The 17,259-nt window shown below is 41.2% G+C and overlaps 3 protein-coding genes across 3 annotated transcripts in view; 1 reads left to right on the forward strand and 2 right to left on the reverse strand.

Moving 5' to 3' along the window:
• LOC134660291 (catenin alpha) overlaps positions 1 to 17,259 on the forward strand; it is a 120,467-nt gene that overhangs the window by 64,726 nt on the left and 38,482 nt on the right. The gene's annotated exons all lie outside the window — the stretch shown is intronic.
• Positions 8,752 to 9,642, reverse strand: LOC134660290 (uncharacterized). The gene is made up of 2 exons (XM_063516042.1): positions 9,515 to 9,642; positions 8,752 to 9,107 (listed from the first exon to the last, which is right to left on the reverse strand). Exons 1-2 carry the CDS (start codon positions 9,640 to 9,642, stop codon positions 8,906 to 8,908), a joined length of 330 nt encoding a protein of 109 aa, XP_063372112.1. The 3' UTR covers positions 8,752 to 8,905.
• Positions 15,391 to 17,010, reverse strand: LOC134659950 (peroxidase-like). The gene is made up of 3 exons (XM_063515647.1): positions 16,941 to 17,010; positions 15,911 to 16,016; positions 15,391 to 15,547 (listed from the first exon to the last, which is right to left on the reverse strand). The coding sequence occupies exons 1-3, from the start codon at positions 17,008 to 17,010 to the stop codon at positions 15,391 to 15,393; spliced, it is 333 nt and encodes a 110-aa protein (XP_063371717.1).

Consider the following 17,259-nt stretch of genomic DNA (forward strand, 5'->3'; position numbering starts at 1 on the left):
TGAAAACTACTCAGGTCTCTACAAAAGACTCGAGTATCTATCAAGTTGAAAATAACTCGAGTTTAGGCTTAATTATAAGAGTGAAAAACTGAGTCGAGTCATGAAGCAGAGGACTCAAAGGACTCGAGTCCTTTTTTTTGACGGAGTGAGAATTCATTTACGCACGGTGTGTGGGACTGGCGCTCCTTATCCCTCTCCTGGCGAAATGGGGGGAGAAGAGAATTTGGCCCTATCCACTAAACCCACTCCGGCGTTTCATCCTTGCCGTTCGGCACGATCGATGTCATTCCACCATGGCAAAGGACTCGAGTCCTACCCAAGTAACCCAACACTAGATAAAATCGGCCCTAACCCTAACCTTAGCTAGGTTATAATAATATAAAATACTGTACCTGCAACACCAGAATGCAGGCGAGGGTGGGCCCAACAGCGGCGCCAGGCATGCCCTGCTCTGAAATCATGCCCGCGTGCAGATCTATGTCATCCACGTCACGGTACGATGTTCGTAGCGATGACACTTGCTGAAATTATACATTTTTAATGGTATCATTATACCCGGTTTGTTTAGGGGATCAAATGTCTAAATGGGGCCTGCATTAAAGAAAAACAGAATTCAGAAACGACACTCAAAGTCGGAACTAACAAAACGCATAAAACCCCCCTTACTGAACGTTACGTGATCGTGACGCTATGATTTTCTCGAAACTTGTCGAAAATGTACCTGGGTCGTTCTCGCATTTCGTGCAAATCGGTGTTTTCGGAAATTTACCAAAAATGTGGTGGCGTTTTCAAATATCTGTTAATGCAAGGTTGTAACATAGGGCCTAAAGTATATGTCTCTCCAATGAACAATTCTAAAAAGGTATGTATTTTCTTTATATGTACAATTAACACCCAATTTTTTCATTCATCTCTACATGTAACGCGTGAAGATATAACTTTGACCTACATTTTAACCTTAAGATACTACAAATAGAAAATTCGTTGTTTGTTTAATGAATGACTTATTTAGTTATGTTTTAAATCGTATAATATTAGAAGCTAGAAATAAATAATAAAAATTATACAGCCTTATAAGTGTATGGTTCAAGTAATTTCTTCATTACCGACGCGAGAAATAGATTAGCTATATTTTGCTATATAGCGAGGGTATATAGCGCCTACCGCCGATGCAACACATTGTTCGTCAGTCAGTTGGCCGCGTGATCTCGTAGCGGACGCCCGTGTGCCGCTGTTAGCGAAAATATATACGATCTCTCGGGTCGGGAAGGAGTGTGGTTCTCGTTAGTCTTCATCGCCATCGCGTGATTTATACAGTAAGTAGCAAGTGTACATTATTATAATTATACGTAATGAAGTGTTTTAGTGTCGCCTTTCAGATGGTTTATTCTGCAAAATTAAGGTCTGATGCCAACTGATGTAGGCGACAAAAACTTCCAAAACTTCATTCATATCGGTTTCATTCACTTCTTTTCCTTCCAATTTTACTGGGGAAGGTAATGAATGACTTAAGAAGGTAATGATAATATATTCGAGGCAGTGCATTTAATGGAAAGAGGCTTAGTTATTATAAATATTACGTTGTTATAAACATTTAAAACTGTATATGATAATAGGGGAGCCCAACCGGGGAGCCTTTGTAGTCTAAGATGGTCGACCTTCACCGATATGTCTGACGGATGAAACTTACATATTATGAAAGAAAATATGTTCCTGAACATAAATAAATAGGGTTGCTTAAAGAAATATTGTCAAGACTATTTTTAATTATTTTTTGAAAAAAAAACATTTTTTTCTTCAAATTTTACCGATTTGTCTGACAAACGAAATAAGTTCCAATGGAAAGTATACAACTTGTACAATATAAATCAACTAGGTTGCCTACCTTTTTCCGGTCACTATTATGTGGTTATAGGGTTGCTTGCGAAAATCCGGTCACAAATAAGGGTTGCCAGGCTTTTAAATAAAATAAAAAGGGAAGACTTTTAGCGATAACTCATAAACGGCTTAACTTATCAAGTTTGCTTTAATTTTGTTTGAATTAGTTTATTAAGCACTATTTTTATGATTTTTTTCATATTTTTTGGATCGATTTTTCAAAAGTTAGAAGGAATAACCGTTTTTTGTTCTTTCTAAATTATTATTTCCGAAATGGTTCACTTTATCAAAAAATGTTGTTTGCAAACTCCTATTTATTTTTAAAGACCTATCCAACGACACCCCACACTATAGGGTTAAAACGATAAAAAAAAATTTACATAGGTACAAAACGCGAATGATTTAAATATATTTTGTCTATGCTAATTTTTCAAAATTTGAAAACTATGTTTTATGTGATATGGTGCGCAGATGATCAAACCGACTTAACAAACACTTGGGGTTGACAATCTCGACTTATAATGATGATAAGTAAATGGTAAATGTACCATCTAGCTTGAACATTATAAGTTGAGATTGTCAACCCCAAGTGTATGTCAAGTCGGTTTGATCATCTCCGCAGTGCTTAAGACACATGTTTTTAATATTGTTGATTTTAATTGGTGTTAATTTTCTTGAAATACAGTTTTTTTATGTTCGTTTTCATAAGTTTGTTTCATTACCGTCCACTGATAAAATTACCATCTCGGCCGAATTCATTACCAGCGCGTAGTTCATTACCAGTAGCCTTATTAAATGAAAAGTAATAACGTTACAAAGGTGCCTTTAGCAGAAAAATGTTAATAAATGAATCCACAAATTGACGAAACTCAAAAGTTTACCATTTAAAAAAAAAATTACAAATCGAGAGAATCTCACCGATTTGCACGAAATGAGAGAATGACCCACCTAACGTCACAGAATAAATAATAGTAAGTATACCTAGGTATTTACAGAAGCCTCACTCTCTAAGAAAAAGCATCTGTTACGATTAGCACAGATATGGCCGCTAGGTGGCGACAGCGCCACGCGCGGCTTATGGCTAGCCACCAAAATTGGTGTGGGTGGAATGGATGTACTTTTAGCTACCTGTAGCCATAGAGAAAAAAATACATAGAGTGCTCACTCCATACATCAGTTTTAGTACCAAAAAGACTATTAGCATCTAGCATCGAGTAGCGGAACTATCAGTACTGCTACTTGACAATAGATGTAGCACCGACCAGAAAGTCTTATGCTGTTGAGATAAAGCAGCACTGAAGCAAAAAAAGAGCAGCAAAAAAAGCAGTACTGATAGTTCCGCTACTCGATGCTAGATGTAGACACTGAAATTAATAGTCTGAACTGATGTATGGAGTGAGCACTCTTGTCTTACTATATTTCTCGATGCTGTAGCAAAGCGACGAAATCGCGGAGTGAGCCACGCCTGCTAACGTCGTAGTTGAAATGACCCCTATATATATAATTGGACTATAATTATATAAAGTATACCAAACTTTACAAGCACGTCATTACGAACACGTTAAGGTCAGCTATATTTACGGAAGCTGTACCAATAAAATTAAACACTAGCCATTGTGTACCAGTAAGCAAATCACAATATTATGCTAATTCAATTAAGAATATTTAGATAAAAACTCAATAATGCGCGTTTTCCCAGAGATAAGACCTAGATAGATCGATTTTTCGCCCCCGGAACCCTCCATGTAGTCAAATTTATCGAAATCGTTGAGCCGTTTCCGAGATCGCCGAAATATATAAATAAATATACAAGAACTGTCTAGCTGTCACATTTCATGAGATACAGCCTGGTGACAGACAGACGGACGGACAGACGGACAGTGGAGTCGTAGTAATAGGGTCCACTTTTTTACCCTTTTGGTACGGAACCCTGAAAACACATTGCAATTTAAATAAAAGCTTGTAAAAACATTATGGCGCCCACTCTTGATTTATTTAAAACTAGCGACCCGCCCCGGCTTCGCACGGGTTAACAAATTATACATAAACCTTCCTCTTGGATCACTCTATCTATTAAAAAAAACGCATCATAATCGGTTGCGTAGTTTCAAAGGTCTAAGCATACAAAGGGACAGACAGACAGCGGCAAGCGACTTTGTTTTATACTATTTAGTGTAGCACATGTTTTTGCAGCATGGCGCCGTGCCGTTCGAAATCGGCGGGCATTTCATAAACAAACCTGACATTTAAAAGACATCACGCGATTTCATACCTAATTATTGTTAGTTTCTTTAACGCACATAGTAGTTCTATTTATTTGTTCTAAAAAGTCAAGGTGAATATGAATCTATGCCTTCTCTAATCTCTTAAACTTTATCGGTTAATGCAGCTTTAGATATGACTACATTTAATTAGCTAAGACTCGAAAAAATATCGGTTTAAGTGTCACACGAACAGCCGCCGCCATACAATTTACAAGTTACGGCACAGAATAAGTAATAGTACTACCGTACAGAAAGGACACTTCCTATAAAAACGAAGTTTGATAGCGATTCAGGGTCGAATCATGACATTCATGACATCCCTTTCAGCTATTTTGGGTTGTCAAAATTCAAGTCATTATCTTATCTATCTGTGGTCGTGCACTCAAAGCTGTGTCAGCCCTAATAATTGCTCGGAGCAATACAGAGCCGAACGGAGCCGAGTTTGCCCGAAGTCAGGAGTGTCTCCCCACTGGTTACTGTCTCATTTTGGCTTATTCAAACATGTATCTTTGTTTGTTTGAAAAGCAAATTACTAATTGTACTATCGAGTGCCCTCGCGATGTTCCCCATACGAAAATGTTTGCCTCGATCCTTGCAACGAGCTAAACTCCGACACCCTCATACAGATTTACAGATTCCAATTACGATATTTCGATATTACGATTTCATTTAGGATTATTTATCTTAATAATAAAGTACCTACCTACCTCTTCGAAATTAAACTTTCGTGAGACATATTTTAAACTGTTTAGACGACAACGGTTTCACTCACTTAGTGCTCGCGATCGCGGCTTCGTGCACTGTGCAGCCGTCGCGAGCCCGAGGAAGGACCCCCAAAGGGCCCGAAACATGTCGCCAATAGCGACTAAAAATGTAAGTGAGTTAAACCGTTGTCGTCTAAACAGTTTAAGTACCTCTTCCGTCATCCAATGCCTCAAATCATCGAAATCCTTAGCGGTGTGCAGCCCGCATAGCCGGCGGTACTCGTTGTAACTGGGCAGTCCCAAGGCGCGGCCTTTCATTATGTCGGAGGATACTACGTCGGACGCGAATTGGAGGTCCCCGAGGATTCTCTCGCCCACCTGTAATGAGTTTTAGTTATAGTGTAACATTATACGACCCGTTGGAGACCCCTAGCTTTGATGATAACTAGAAAAGGTCTATAATGACCACAGATCTAGAACTAGTGGCTCTGTGAGAGAGTATCTCGCGAAGATAGCTTTAAATTAAATAAATTTATAGCTCAGCCAATTTAAATAAAATCCAAAAATGAATGGACAAAAATCTTCTATTGAATCGTCGAACCTACTCCCAAAATTTCTTGAGAATCTGCTGGGTACATCCGGACATACGAACGCATTTTTGCCCAAGCTGAAACGGAGTCGAAATATCGGGAGCTCGAAAACAATACAGAAGGTAATCACGGTTCATATCCCGGTCGATATAAGTCTAGAGTAGTCCACTAAGTTCCTTCCCATCAATCTCCCACATTTCTTACGATCGAGTTATAATGTGTACAATAAGCTTACTAGTTACTACTACCACCGACTATGCTCGACCGTGTAAAATGGCCGTTATAATGCTCTTACATCAGGATCCACGATATAGTCCGAGTCGGCCGCGGGCTGCCTGAAGGCGCCCTGCGTGACCTTCTCTATAGTATCGTTCAGCAGAAGAGCGCCCGTCCTCAGCGTGTAGTCCACTATGTTCGTCTCATCCACTATCTTTCCGCTGTTGTCGTACATCCTGTGGATAAGGGATATATGTATTTGATTTTAAACTGTTTCTTGAAAGATGCGATGGGTAGGGATTGGCTTAGACCAAGAACATAGGTTCTTCAAGATCAAACTGAAAATCCAGTCAATTGTTTTTTTGTTGGGGAAAGAAATATTGACTAGTGATCACGACACGAACTCTATGCTCAGTCTTGGCTCCACCTCATCATAAACAACTTGTCCATACGTGTCCATTACCTGAGCCTCCCCTCTTGCATGGTGTGGAACCATCGGTACGCCATCACGAACTCTATGCTCAGTCCCGGCTCCAACTCCTCGTCATAGTCGTCAACATGTCCGTACGTGTTGAAGATCACACCCTGCTTCAGCAAGAAATCGTATCCTGGAACATTGGGAATGGGGAATGTGTGTAATTATTTTGGAGAAGACGTTTTACTTTCCGCGTCTACAATTATGAAATTTTGTCTGATTTTCAAAGTAACACTCGCAATTCATTATTGCACAGTGATTGCTTCAGCGAACAGCTGGTCGTCGCTCCAGCAGGGATTTACCTCTTCCAGACGTCTGCATTAGGATCCAGGTTTGCACCTGGACGAACCACCACCAACTTACCCATGAGAGAAGGCATGAGCTCGTAGAAGATGATCTGCTGCCAGACAGCGATGTTCACGTCTCTCGCTTCAGCGAACAGCTGGTCGTCGCTCCAGCAGGGGTTCAGCTCTTCCAGACGTCTGGCGATCTGGTTGTGGTTGCGGATGAACCAGAGGCCGTAGAGGTTGACGCCCAGGATCGCGTTCAGGGCTAGGTTGGCTTAGAACAAGACAAGTATCATTAGCGTTACTAGCATTAGTACAACTAATTTGATGGCCTTGCGGTAAGAGCGTGCGACTTTCAATCCGGAGTTCGTGGGTTCAAACCCCGGCTCGTACTAATGAGTTTTTCGGAACTTATGTCTTACGAAATATCATTTTATATTTACCAGTTGCTTTTCGGTGAAGAAAAACATCGTGAGGAAACCAGACTAATCCCAATAAGATCTAGTTTCCCCTCTGGGTTGGAAGGTCAGATGGCAGTCGCTTTCGTAAAAACTAGAGCCTACGTCAATTCTTGGGATCAGTTGTCAAGCGGACCCCAGGCTCCCATGAGCCGTGGCAAAATGCTGGGATAACGCGAGGAAGAAGATGTATAAATACCAGAGTTGTGGCACCTGGTCTCCCCCAGCTGCGGTTTGTTGAGCAGGCACACGGGGGCCCCGCTGGGGGGCCACTCCTTGCCCTTGAGGAGCTCCGTCTGTATTAGGCCCCCGGCCCCTGCTTTGCCCTTGCGCATGTCCGCTTCGTTGTTGCCGTACATTATGGAGAGGTCGATCAATGGCGGGGATGTGTTGATCTGAAATCACTACATAGTATAAAACAAAGTCGCTTCCCGCTGTGTGTCTGTCCCTATGTATGTTTAGATTTTTAAAACCACGCATCGGATTTTGTTGCGGTTTTTTTAATAGAGTGATTCAAGAGGAAGGTTTATGTATAATTTGTTAACCCGTGCGAAGCCGGGGCGAGTCGCTAGTAAGTTAATAATTCATAATAACAACGCCTATTGATTTTTTAAAATTTTAAAACTATTTGTACACAGGTCTTCTCATTGTGAATTCAAGGAATATTTATTTCTTGATAAAATGATTACGAGTATTTTAATATTTGGACACAAACGGTGAAGTAGGGTTCGCTATACGGTATATACTTTTACCAACATCTGATTTTCAATAAATTAGGACGGGGTGTTGTACAGTCGTGAGCGGCCAAGGTGCTCAGAAATATCTGAAACGCCTGTTTTGTCAAGGCGTTAGAGTGTTCAGATGTTTTCGAGTATCTCGGCTGCTCTGCGAGACTACATGGACTTTTTAACTTACCCTAGAAGGTGGCAAGCTGGTTGGTGCACATCCTAACATCTGGTACGTGATAGGTGCGGTCAGATTCATGCAACGGACGTTGCTTCTTCGCAAATGCACGTCGTCGTTCGCCACTCTGAAATAACAAGTGATTACCAGACATAGCCGGATTTTCGGGGGCAAATTTTAATGACAGGGAGTTCCTATATCGACACACTCAATTATGATGCGTCAAATACTGAATTATGATGCTTTCGCTGAAAATTCTTGAACAGAGTTTTACTTTGCCGCGACATCTATTGTCAACTAGCAGAACTGATAATGTCCGCTACTTGACGCTAGTTCTAGCTAGACTACGATATAACTCGCGTTTTGGTAAGAAAACTGATGTATGTATGGAGTTACCACTCTTTCTTTCCTTATATCTATGAATGTAGAGACGACACGTGTGCGTTACCTGATCGGGATACACCTCGGGTCAACCGCGCCCGCTGGTGTACAACAGTCCGTAGTGAATATGACGTAGTTGACCGTGTCGTGAAGAGACGACACGTCGCCGGTGAGGAACACGCCTAAATGCGTGGTCATCTGCGTGTAGTGCTCGCTCGAGCGACGCCCGTCGGATATTATCGCCACTCTGAAAAACAGGAAATTTATCAACTTTTTTTTTCTTCCTCGCGTTATCGCGGCCACAGAATAAATAATAGTACTAAGTACAGAAGACTCACTCTCTAACAAAACGCGTCTGTTACGATCAGCACAGATATGGCCGCTAGGTGGCGACAGCGCCACGCGCGGCTTATGGCTTTCCCCAAAATTGGGGCCGGAACGGATGTACTTTTAGCTACCTGTAGCAAAGCGACGAAATCGCGGAGTGAGACACGCCTGTCGCGGCATTTTGCCACGGCGGGCTGTATAGCTCCTCCCAAACACAGGGGGTAGTAGACGGTAGGAGACGGTAGTAGAGGTGAGGGGTGAGGGGGTAGTTACATCTATACTACAGGTACCTGATGTCCCTAACATGAGGCAAATCTGCTCCGTCCTTCGCAGGGCGGGCTGTATAGTTCCTCCCGAACACAGGGGGTAGTAGACGGTAGTAGGGGGTGAGGGGGTAGTTACATCCATACTAAAGGTAATACTTACCTGATGTCCCTAACATGAGGCAGATCTGCTCCGTCCTTCGCAGGGCGGGCCGTATAGTTCCTCCCGAACACAGGGGGTAGTAGACGGTAGTAGGGGGTGAGGGTGGCCCCTCGAGGGGGGTAGCGGGGGTTGTTGCACGAATAGTCCATGCGCCGGCGCTCGTGGGGCTGACAGTCGGCTACTTCTATGGCGCACCAACTGACATAAAGATTTTTATACGTAATTTGATAACATAGACCTTGGTACATCGCCATCGCATATATCGATGCCGCCGAGGTGCTCAAAAATATCTGAATGCGCACTCTAACGCCTTGACAATAGAGGCGTGTTCAGATATTTGTGAGCACCTTGGCCGCTCCGATATATCTGATGGCGACTGTACAAAATGCTTCATTCATATCTTCCAATGCTCGTAAACTGGTTAAGAAAGGTGTATTTAATGAAACTTCGTAAACGTCAGCCGCCGCTCCGTTGGTGGATTGAGGAACGGCCGATCGGTTTACCTGTCAGGCTTTTGTTTTTTTTTAACATTTGGTCCTAATAAGAACAGATAGATACTATGAAAATATGATTAAGGTTGATTTGCTACGACCTTTATTACTTACGGTATAAGGTTCAATCTCCTCACATCAGCCTCTCTCTCCGGCGTCACTCGCTCTCCAGTGAACGTGTCATATAACGCTCCTTCTATCACTCGCACTATCATTATGAATATTATCATTAATAACATCATCTTGATTGATTTGATATTTCGATTACATACAATAACTGTTTGAATTAATCTTGGCTAGGCCCCTTTGGTTGGCGCCCTGTAGCCCGGGCGTAAGAATACGGCTAAAAGGCCTGTCGTAAAAGGCGACTAAAAGGGGTCCTTGGGGTCGGAAACGGTCGCAGGGACTGCGACTGCAAAAAGAGGGGACCCATAAAGGGGCACAGCGCTAGGACGGCACTGGCGGGTTCATTGGAGATCCCAGAGCCGTCCGAAATGCGCCGAGGAGGACAACTGGGAGGTTTTTAGTCGGTGAAAGTCCGACATAACCTCCGCGCTGTCCCTGCGGTGCGGAGGTATCCATAACGGAGGCCCCTTTGGTTGAATAATAAAGCTCGCTCCGCTCCGTAGCGAACGAAACGCAACTGTCACGGTCGCACTAGTAGGGAAGAGTGATAGAGAGAGATTAATACGATACGCTACGAACGAGTTAACGATTGGCACGTTGACTACGCGCCCTAGCCGCGTAGCCAACTTACCAATCGCTTACGCTTCGTAGCGATCGAAACGCAACTGTCACTGTCGCACTAATATGGAAGAGTGATAGACGCAAAGCGATTCGTTGACGTAGCGATAGCGATTGTCACCTTGGCTAGGCCGGTTGATCGGTTCGCCGTTCGGTAAGTTCGGGCTATCGAATGTTAAAACAATAATATTCGCGATCCCGGGCACGCACGGCCGTCCGCTCAGTGCTCAGCGGGCTGCGTTCGGCGGAGGACCTGAACTCACGGCGCCTTAAGTTTATTTTATACTCAATAAAGTTCAGTTGTAGTAACAAAATAGCTTGTTCCGATCACTTGTAACGTCTCACACGCACTGCATGACCAAAAAAGGAAATCTCATCCTATGAAGGTTTCTTAATTGTTCGCTGTTTCCTTTTCACGAAATGCTAATATGGTACTTTCCGAGTTTATAATCGCTAGAGTTAGACCGAGGTAAAGGCCGTCACAGACGGAGCGATAATATAATAGCTGGTCAAGCAAATCTTGTCTGTAAAAAAAGGCGCGAAATTCAATTTTTCTATGGGATGATATCCCTTCGCGAACACATTTTTCAAATTTGCCGCCTTTTTCTAACTGACAGGATCTGCTTGACCAAGTATATATCGGCAGATACCGACAGATGCCGGCAAATATCTGGGAGCATCGCTAAGCACCGCACACGCAAAGATACCACAATATATTATATCGCTCTGTGTCCAGCACCTACATTGTGAGAGAGACGAAATATACCGACCGATACATCGCAAGGCATCTTAAGGTATCTGCAGATATCTTGCGATAAGATTTCATTTCATTTTATTTATTTATTTCCCACATATAAGCTAACAGTATTTCACCACAATTAAATAAGAACCTACCCAGGGTTGGGCAAAATACTGGCTTCCACGTATTTGAAATACAAATTACAAAATACATTTTTAAAAGTATTTGAAATACAAAATACAAACTACTTTGGTGACGGGTATTTGAAATACAAAATACAAATTACAGTGTTTAAAATAATGTATTTCAATTACAAAATATACCTTTATTTATTTTTTTGTTTAGCATTTAGTTTTAACGTTAACGAATATCCTTTCATATAAACTTATAAGGTCATTGCGCTAGTTTTCGTCCAGCTCTAGTTTACGTCCACTTGACGAAATTTGAATATATACCTACATTCCTGCACAAATTTGGACTGATTTCAATCCTTATGTCTAAGGCGTCTAAGCAATATATCTGTCTACATATCACAATGATATTTCGCAAAAAGGAAGCGCTGGTGGCCTAGCGGTAAGAGCGTGCGACTTGCAATCCGGAGGTCGCGAGTTCGAACCCCGGCTCGAACCAATGAGTTTTTCGGAACTATGTACGAAATATCATTTGATATTTACCAGTCGCTTTTCGGTGAAGGAAAACATCGTGAGGAAACCGGACTAATTCCAATTACGGCCCTAGTTTACCCTCTGGGTTGGAAGGTCAGATGGCAGTTGCTATCGAAAAAACTAGTGCCAACGCCAAATACTGGGATTAGTTTCCAAGCGGACCCCAGGCTCCCATGAGCCGTGGCAAAATGCCGGGACAACGCGAGGAAGATGAAGATTTCGCAAAAAGTAGTAAATTAAAAATGAAATATATATTTGATAATCCGTCAAGTCGTCGAAAACTAGTGCATGGACGGAAACTACTGCAATGACCCTATCCCCTAGATTTAAACGAAAAGTTCCACGCAGAAGTTGACCTAATATAGATCCAGTATCCAGCCAATGAAAATTGTATCACGGCTGGATCGGAGGTTCGCGGTCGGCTCACAGCTTGTGCGAGAGATTAGACATTTTAGGATTATAGAATTTAATAAAATGTATTTATAGAAATGTATTTTGAAGCTTGAAGTATTTGAAATACAAAATACTAAATACATGTGAGTGCAGTATTTGAAATACCAAATACAAAATACTTTTGAGGTAGTATTTGAAATACAAATACAAAATACTAATTTGTATTTCAAATACGTATTTCAAATACATGTAATTGAAATACTGCCCAACCCTGAACCTACCGAAATATTATATTACAGCTTCGTGTAAGGACTCTGTGAAATAATACGTAAAGTATATCGGCATTATTCCGAGGCAGATTCCGTATCTGTCGGCTGTCGGTATCAGCCGATATATTATCGCTCCGTCGGTGATGGGCTTAAGTCTGCAACTCAGGTGCCTATTTGAATTATTTAACAATAGACAAAGGATTAGCCGTTTAATTAGGGCTAGCTATAGAAAACGAACGACTATACTAAAACACTTTTTTAACTTCTGACGCAAAAAGAAGGATCTTATACGTTTGACGCCAATGTCTGTCTGTGTGTCTGTCTGTGGCATCGTAGCTGCTAAGGGGCCGCCAAAAATAGTAGATATTGTGTGACAAGGGAGCAAAATTACATATTTACGACGAGAGTGTAAAGTGTAACATTTAATCTTGAACGGATAGAAGGATTCTAGATTCTAGTGTTAACGCCCAAGGTAGATATAATTTCGCTGCCATATGACAGCTTTTCACGTCACCTATGACAAAATTATTACCGATGTTCCAAAATATTATTGAACCTTAAAAAAATAGTAAACAAAAAAGAAAAAAAAAAGAGTCGTAGAACAGAAAAGCGGTACTTTGATCCCTTCTAGCGGGGAAGAAAAAGCCCCTTTCCGAATAGGTGATGTGAAATAGTACATTACGATACAAGTGCGAATTACCTTTTCGCATGTGTATTGTAAAACGTTTTACAGTATAATATGGCCCTTTAAATATTTGACATAGTAACGAAAAGTGCTTATTTACGCACTAGTGCGGGAAAGTAGCACCATATTGCACTGTAAAAAGGATTTATAATAAGTACTACACAAAAACAAGCTGACATTTCCTTGTAAATCGTAAACCATTAATAACCGTATTTCTAACGCTGATATTTAATATAATTTACACAATAACAAGCCATTGTCCGTATTGAAAGTATACAAATGTACACCTTATTCAGTCGTAATAAGGTTATACATATCTTAGTACACGCAACTGTTGCCAAAGAAGTGAACGCGATGACAGCCATTCATTAGAACGTTTTACTTCTTCGTTTACACGCGACGACACGGAGACGACACGACACGATGTCTACTACTACATAGAGTCATAGACTATGGGATTCTTAAATGGCCCACTGATTATCAGTCTACCGGACGATATCGGCCTGTCAGTTGTTCGGAACTGTCAACTTTTTGTTCTAACTGACAGGCTGTTGTGTTCCGGCGGACTGACAATCCGTGGGCCCATTTAGGGTGGATTATATGGGAACCAATAGGTACTTACCACAGCAAACAAACGTGATTTTTTTTTGCCAAACTGTTACGGAACCCTTCGTGCGCGAGATCGACTCGCACTTGGCCGGTTTTTTTAACTCATAGAAAGCTGTAGCTACCTATAAAACAGCCTCGGGTTTATTCCGATCTTCGCAATTTGATAAATGCCAAAACATAACATATCGTTACACAATCGGACGTGTGGCGTGTCAAAGCTTATTGCTTACATAGGTACTTATTATGACCAGAAATTACTAATATTAATATTCGATTATGTGCTTATTAATATTTTGTAACTTTTTGAACCACGTCCCGACATCTGATTAATTTCCGATGACATTGCAATAATAAGTATGCTAGTACATTCAGCAATAGATTCTTTATTATTCCAAGATGAAAATTACACTTGTAGGAGTAGTTTTCTCTGAGAGCGGTGGGGGTGGGGTATTATGTATTTGGGAAAGTTCGCGTTACACACTATAAATTTGCTGCATTGGTCAAAATTACGTCTATCTTACCATCATAATCGTCAAAAGTACAATTATAAATTTAAAATAATAAAATTAATTGCGTCTCCCAATAAAGATCGTTATGTACAAAGAAAAACATGTCAACAATTGAATGGAAACCAAGTTAACATTAATGATAATGAAAGTGTGGATCAAAATAGTAGTTTATGCAACAGTGATATAATAAGGGTTCTTAAAATTCAAGGGTAGTCGTAGTCGAGTTTTGTAAAAAAAGACCCGAGAATTTTAAGAACCAATTATAAGCTGTTGCATACATTACTTTTTCTACGACAGCTGCACCCGACACAAAACAGTTGAGACTAAGAAAATGGGTTACTTTGTATGAATTATTATGCACACAGCAAAATATAGAGCCAAAAAAAAAACAAAAAAAAAACGTTATTATTGTAAATGAAAACATACCTCTTTCAATCAAGATGATCGGAAGTTGTATCTTTAAAAAAATAAATAATCATTCAATCAAAATATAGACAAATCATTCAAATGACATTGCTTTAGATATCACTGTCAGTCATTTAATTGACACATTTAAGTGCTGGAGTAGAAAAATATGTTTGACGGTAACTTGTATTTAAATAAACAAACTTCAAGTTACGTTTCGGCAAAGATAATTTGAAATAGAGGCGGATTGTCAAAGTAAATTATGTAGCCACACTAAATTTACTGCCATCTTTAGACAGATGATTAAATCTTTTAGAACGCCATTTGACTTTGACCCTTATTCTTTCACTGATATGTATGTGTTAATTTAAATATCAAAATTAACGTCATCTACTCGACACTAGGCCAAAGGTATTTAACAAATTAACACATATCAGTGAAAGAATAAGGATCAAAGTCAAATGGCGTTCTAACAGTTTTAATCTTCTGTCGAAAGATGGCAGTAAATTTAATGTCGCCACGGCCAGGCGTGGCACACTCCGCGATTTCGTCCCGTCGCTACATGTACCTACAAGTACATGCGGCCCACACCAATTTTGTTGTCTAGCCATAGTGGTTGCCGCGAACCGCTACGGAACGGACGCCTGCTCGCTTGCGCCACCTAGCGGTCATGTCTGTCGTAATATTAGACGCGTTTTGTTAGAGAGTGAATCTTCTGTACCTAGAGGTACTATTATTTATTCTGTGCTGTGGCTCCAAGTACCTACAAGTACATGCGGCCCACACCAATTTTGGTGTCTAGCCATAGTGGTTGCCGCGCACCGCTACGGAACGGACGCCTGCTCGCGCTTGCGCCACCTAGCAGTCATGTCTGTCGTAATAGACGCGTTTTGTTAGAGAGTGAATCTTCTGTACTACATAAATTTACTTTGACAATTCGTCTCTATTTCACGTTCTCTTTGGTTTCAGTATCTATGCCTGTATGAACAGCTTTTGTAAATAATCACTAAGATGGCTGGATACTATAGCCGTCTTTTCTTCGTACAAGAGTTTTTCCTTAGAGCAGGATTCGTCCTTCCACGGGTACATGCTCATCGCTGGTATCTCGGAGCACTTCACTATTTCATTTCTGAAAACAACATTTTATTTACAACACAATAAGCTCAATATGATTTTTTGTTGTGGGTACTAGACGAAGATAAATATAATACATAAGTACCTATATACCTACATAGAAAACGTCCATAACTCAGGAACACATATTTGTGATAAATGCCCTTAAACAAATTAAATGCCCTTGTATAAAATAGTTATTTGTTTTCAAAGGGGCAAAGTTGTTGTTAAACGGCACGTGCTAATATTGATACCCCGCGCAAGCGAAACATTTCAAAATTTACCCACGAGCGTAGCGAGTGGTTCGAAAAGTGGAATCTTGAGCGTTGCGAAGGTTTCAAGGCACGAGGGTTAAACAATAGTTATGACTGCTAATTACCCTGGGCCGGGCACCAGGAACGAGTGTGGTTGTACGCCGTCCACGCCCTCTCCGTGGTCGCATAGCAACCGCGACATCCGGGACTTGCGGATTTCTAACAATTGCTCTGAAACACCGGGAAACGTATAAATAAACAGACAAACAGACAGACAGACAGACAGACAAAGGAACTCTGTCTGTACCCCTAGTGTACATTTCATTATAATCATTATATAGAGTGTTTGACGTATGCGTTTTTTAAGGGCCACCCCACACTTGCGTCTTTAGTCAGCGCTATGGAAATGGCGTCGCTGCGCAGTTGCGCCAACGTTGCGTCGAGCAGCAGCCATAGAGTTGACTAGACGCCGACGCTCAAAAGATACTAGTGTGAAACTCAAAATACTCGAGTTCATACCAACACTACTTACATGGGTACCGACTGGGCTAGGAGGCCGTTCATATATACCTATACGCTTATAGTAGTAATTTAAATTGTATTTATTTTTCTTATTTTCTCGTAATGCAATAATGCATGTTAATTATAAGATGTATTTTTTTTTTAAGATGTGTCCCGCCGAGTTTGTTGCCGGTCCCATATTGGGATACCCTCCTCCAATTGAGGGGGGATTTAAATCTTCTCGGGGCAGAGGTGTAGGGTTGGAGCCGGTCTACCTAGCTTTAATTGACGTTCATAAGCGCATTGTAATTATGCCTACTTGAATAAACTATCTTTTATCTTATCTATACTTGTACATCGTTAATATCTGATATGACATATGATATGACTTACGGCATTGACGTATATCTCAGGACCGGCCTTACGTGCACTAAAAATGGTACTAGTTCAGCGGTGTCACTCACGAATTGGAGCCAATCGTGCATTCTATCGCAACTAGTGGCGACCAATCGCGCGCGTGATGCGAGCTCATCAACCAATCGCGTTGTAGCCGCGGCACACCGCTGTACTGGCCCCATTCATGCCCCATTCTTATTGCCCGTAAGGCCAGTCCTGAGATAGAGATATTCCAAAATAATATATGAATGAGCATACCTTTTGTGAACGATCCGGGGTGCATCGAGTTCTCGTACCAGAACCGGTCTGATGTGCGCCACCGCTTCATCTTTGAACACAATAGGGTATTTGATAATTTTTTATAAATGGTATCAGTCGATCAGGTTTGTTTTGAGGAGCAAATGTCTGTATGGGACCCATTGTCTTAAAGCAATACAAAAGTCACAAATGATGGTCAACGTCTGGCACCCGCACTTTACTGACGAAACGCTTCTAACAAAATGGCATCGTGACCTCACCATGTAACGTTAGAAGCCGTTTCGATGTATGGAAAACAAGGAAATTGCGATTTTGTCGG

Source organism: Cydia amplana, chromosome 26, assembly GCF_948474715.1.
Source record: "Cydia amplana chromosome 26, ilCydAmpl1.1, whole genome shotgun sequence".
Lineage (NCBI taxonomy): Eukaryota > Metazoa > Arthropoda > Insecta > Lepidoptera > Tortricidae > Cydia > Cydia amplana.

What these genes read in the sequence shown, in the direction of transcription:
- LOC134659950 (XM_063515647.1), bottom strand. Translation starts at nt 17,010, where the DNA reads ATGAAGCGGTGGCGCACATCAGACCGGTTCTGGTACGAGAACTCGATG. An exon ending in CCCCGGATCGTTCACAAAAG is followed by an intron (nt 16,017 to 16,940) that starts GTATGCTCATTC and finishes CCGGTGTTTCAG; the next exon opens with AGCAATTGTTAGAAATCCGC. An exon ending in TTCCTGGTGCCCGGCCCAGG is followed by an intron (nt 15,548 to 15,910) that starts GTAATTAGCAGT and finishes TGTTGTTTTCAG; the next exon opens with AAATGAAATAGTGAAGTGCT.
- LOC134660290 (XM_063516042.1), bottom strand. Translation starts at nt 9,642, where the DNA reads ATGATGTTATTAATGATAATATTCATAATGATAGTGCGAGTGATAGAA. An exon ending in AGGAGATTGAACCTTATACC is followed by an intron (nt 9,108 to 9,514) that starts GTAAGTAATAAA and finishes TCTTTATGTCAG; the next exon opens with TTGGTGCGCCATAGAAGTAG.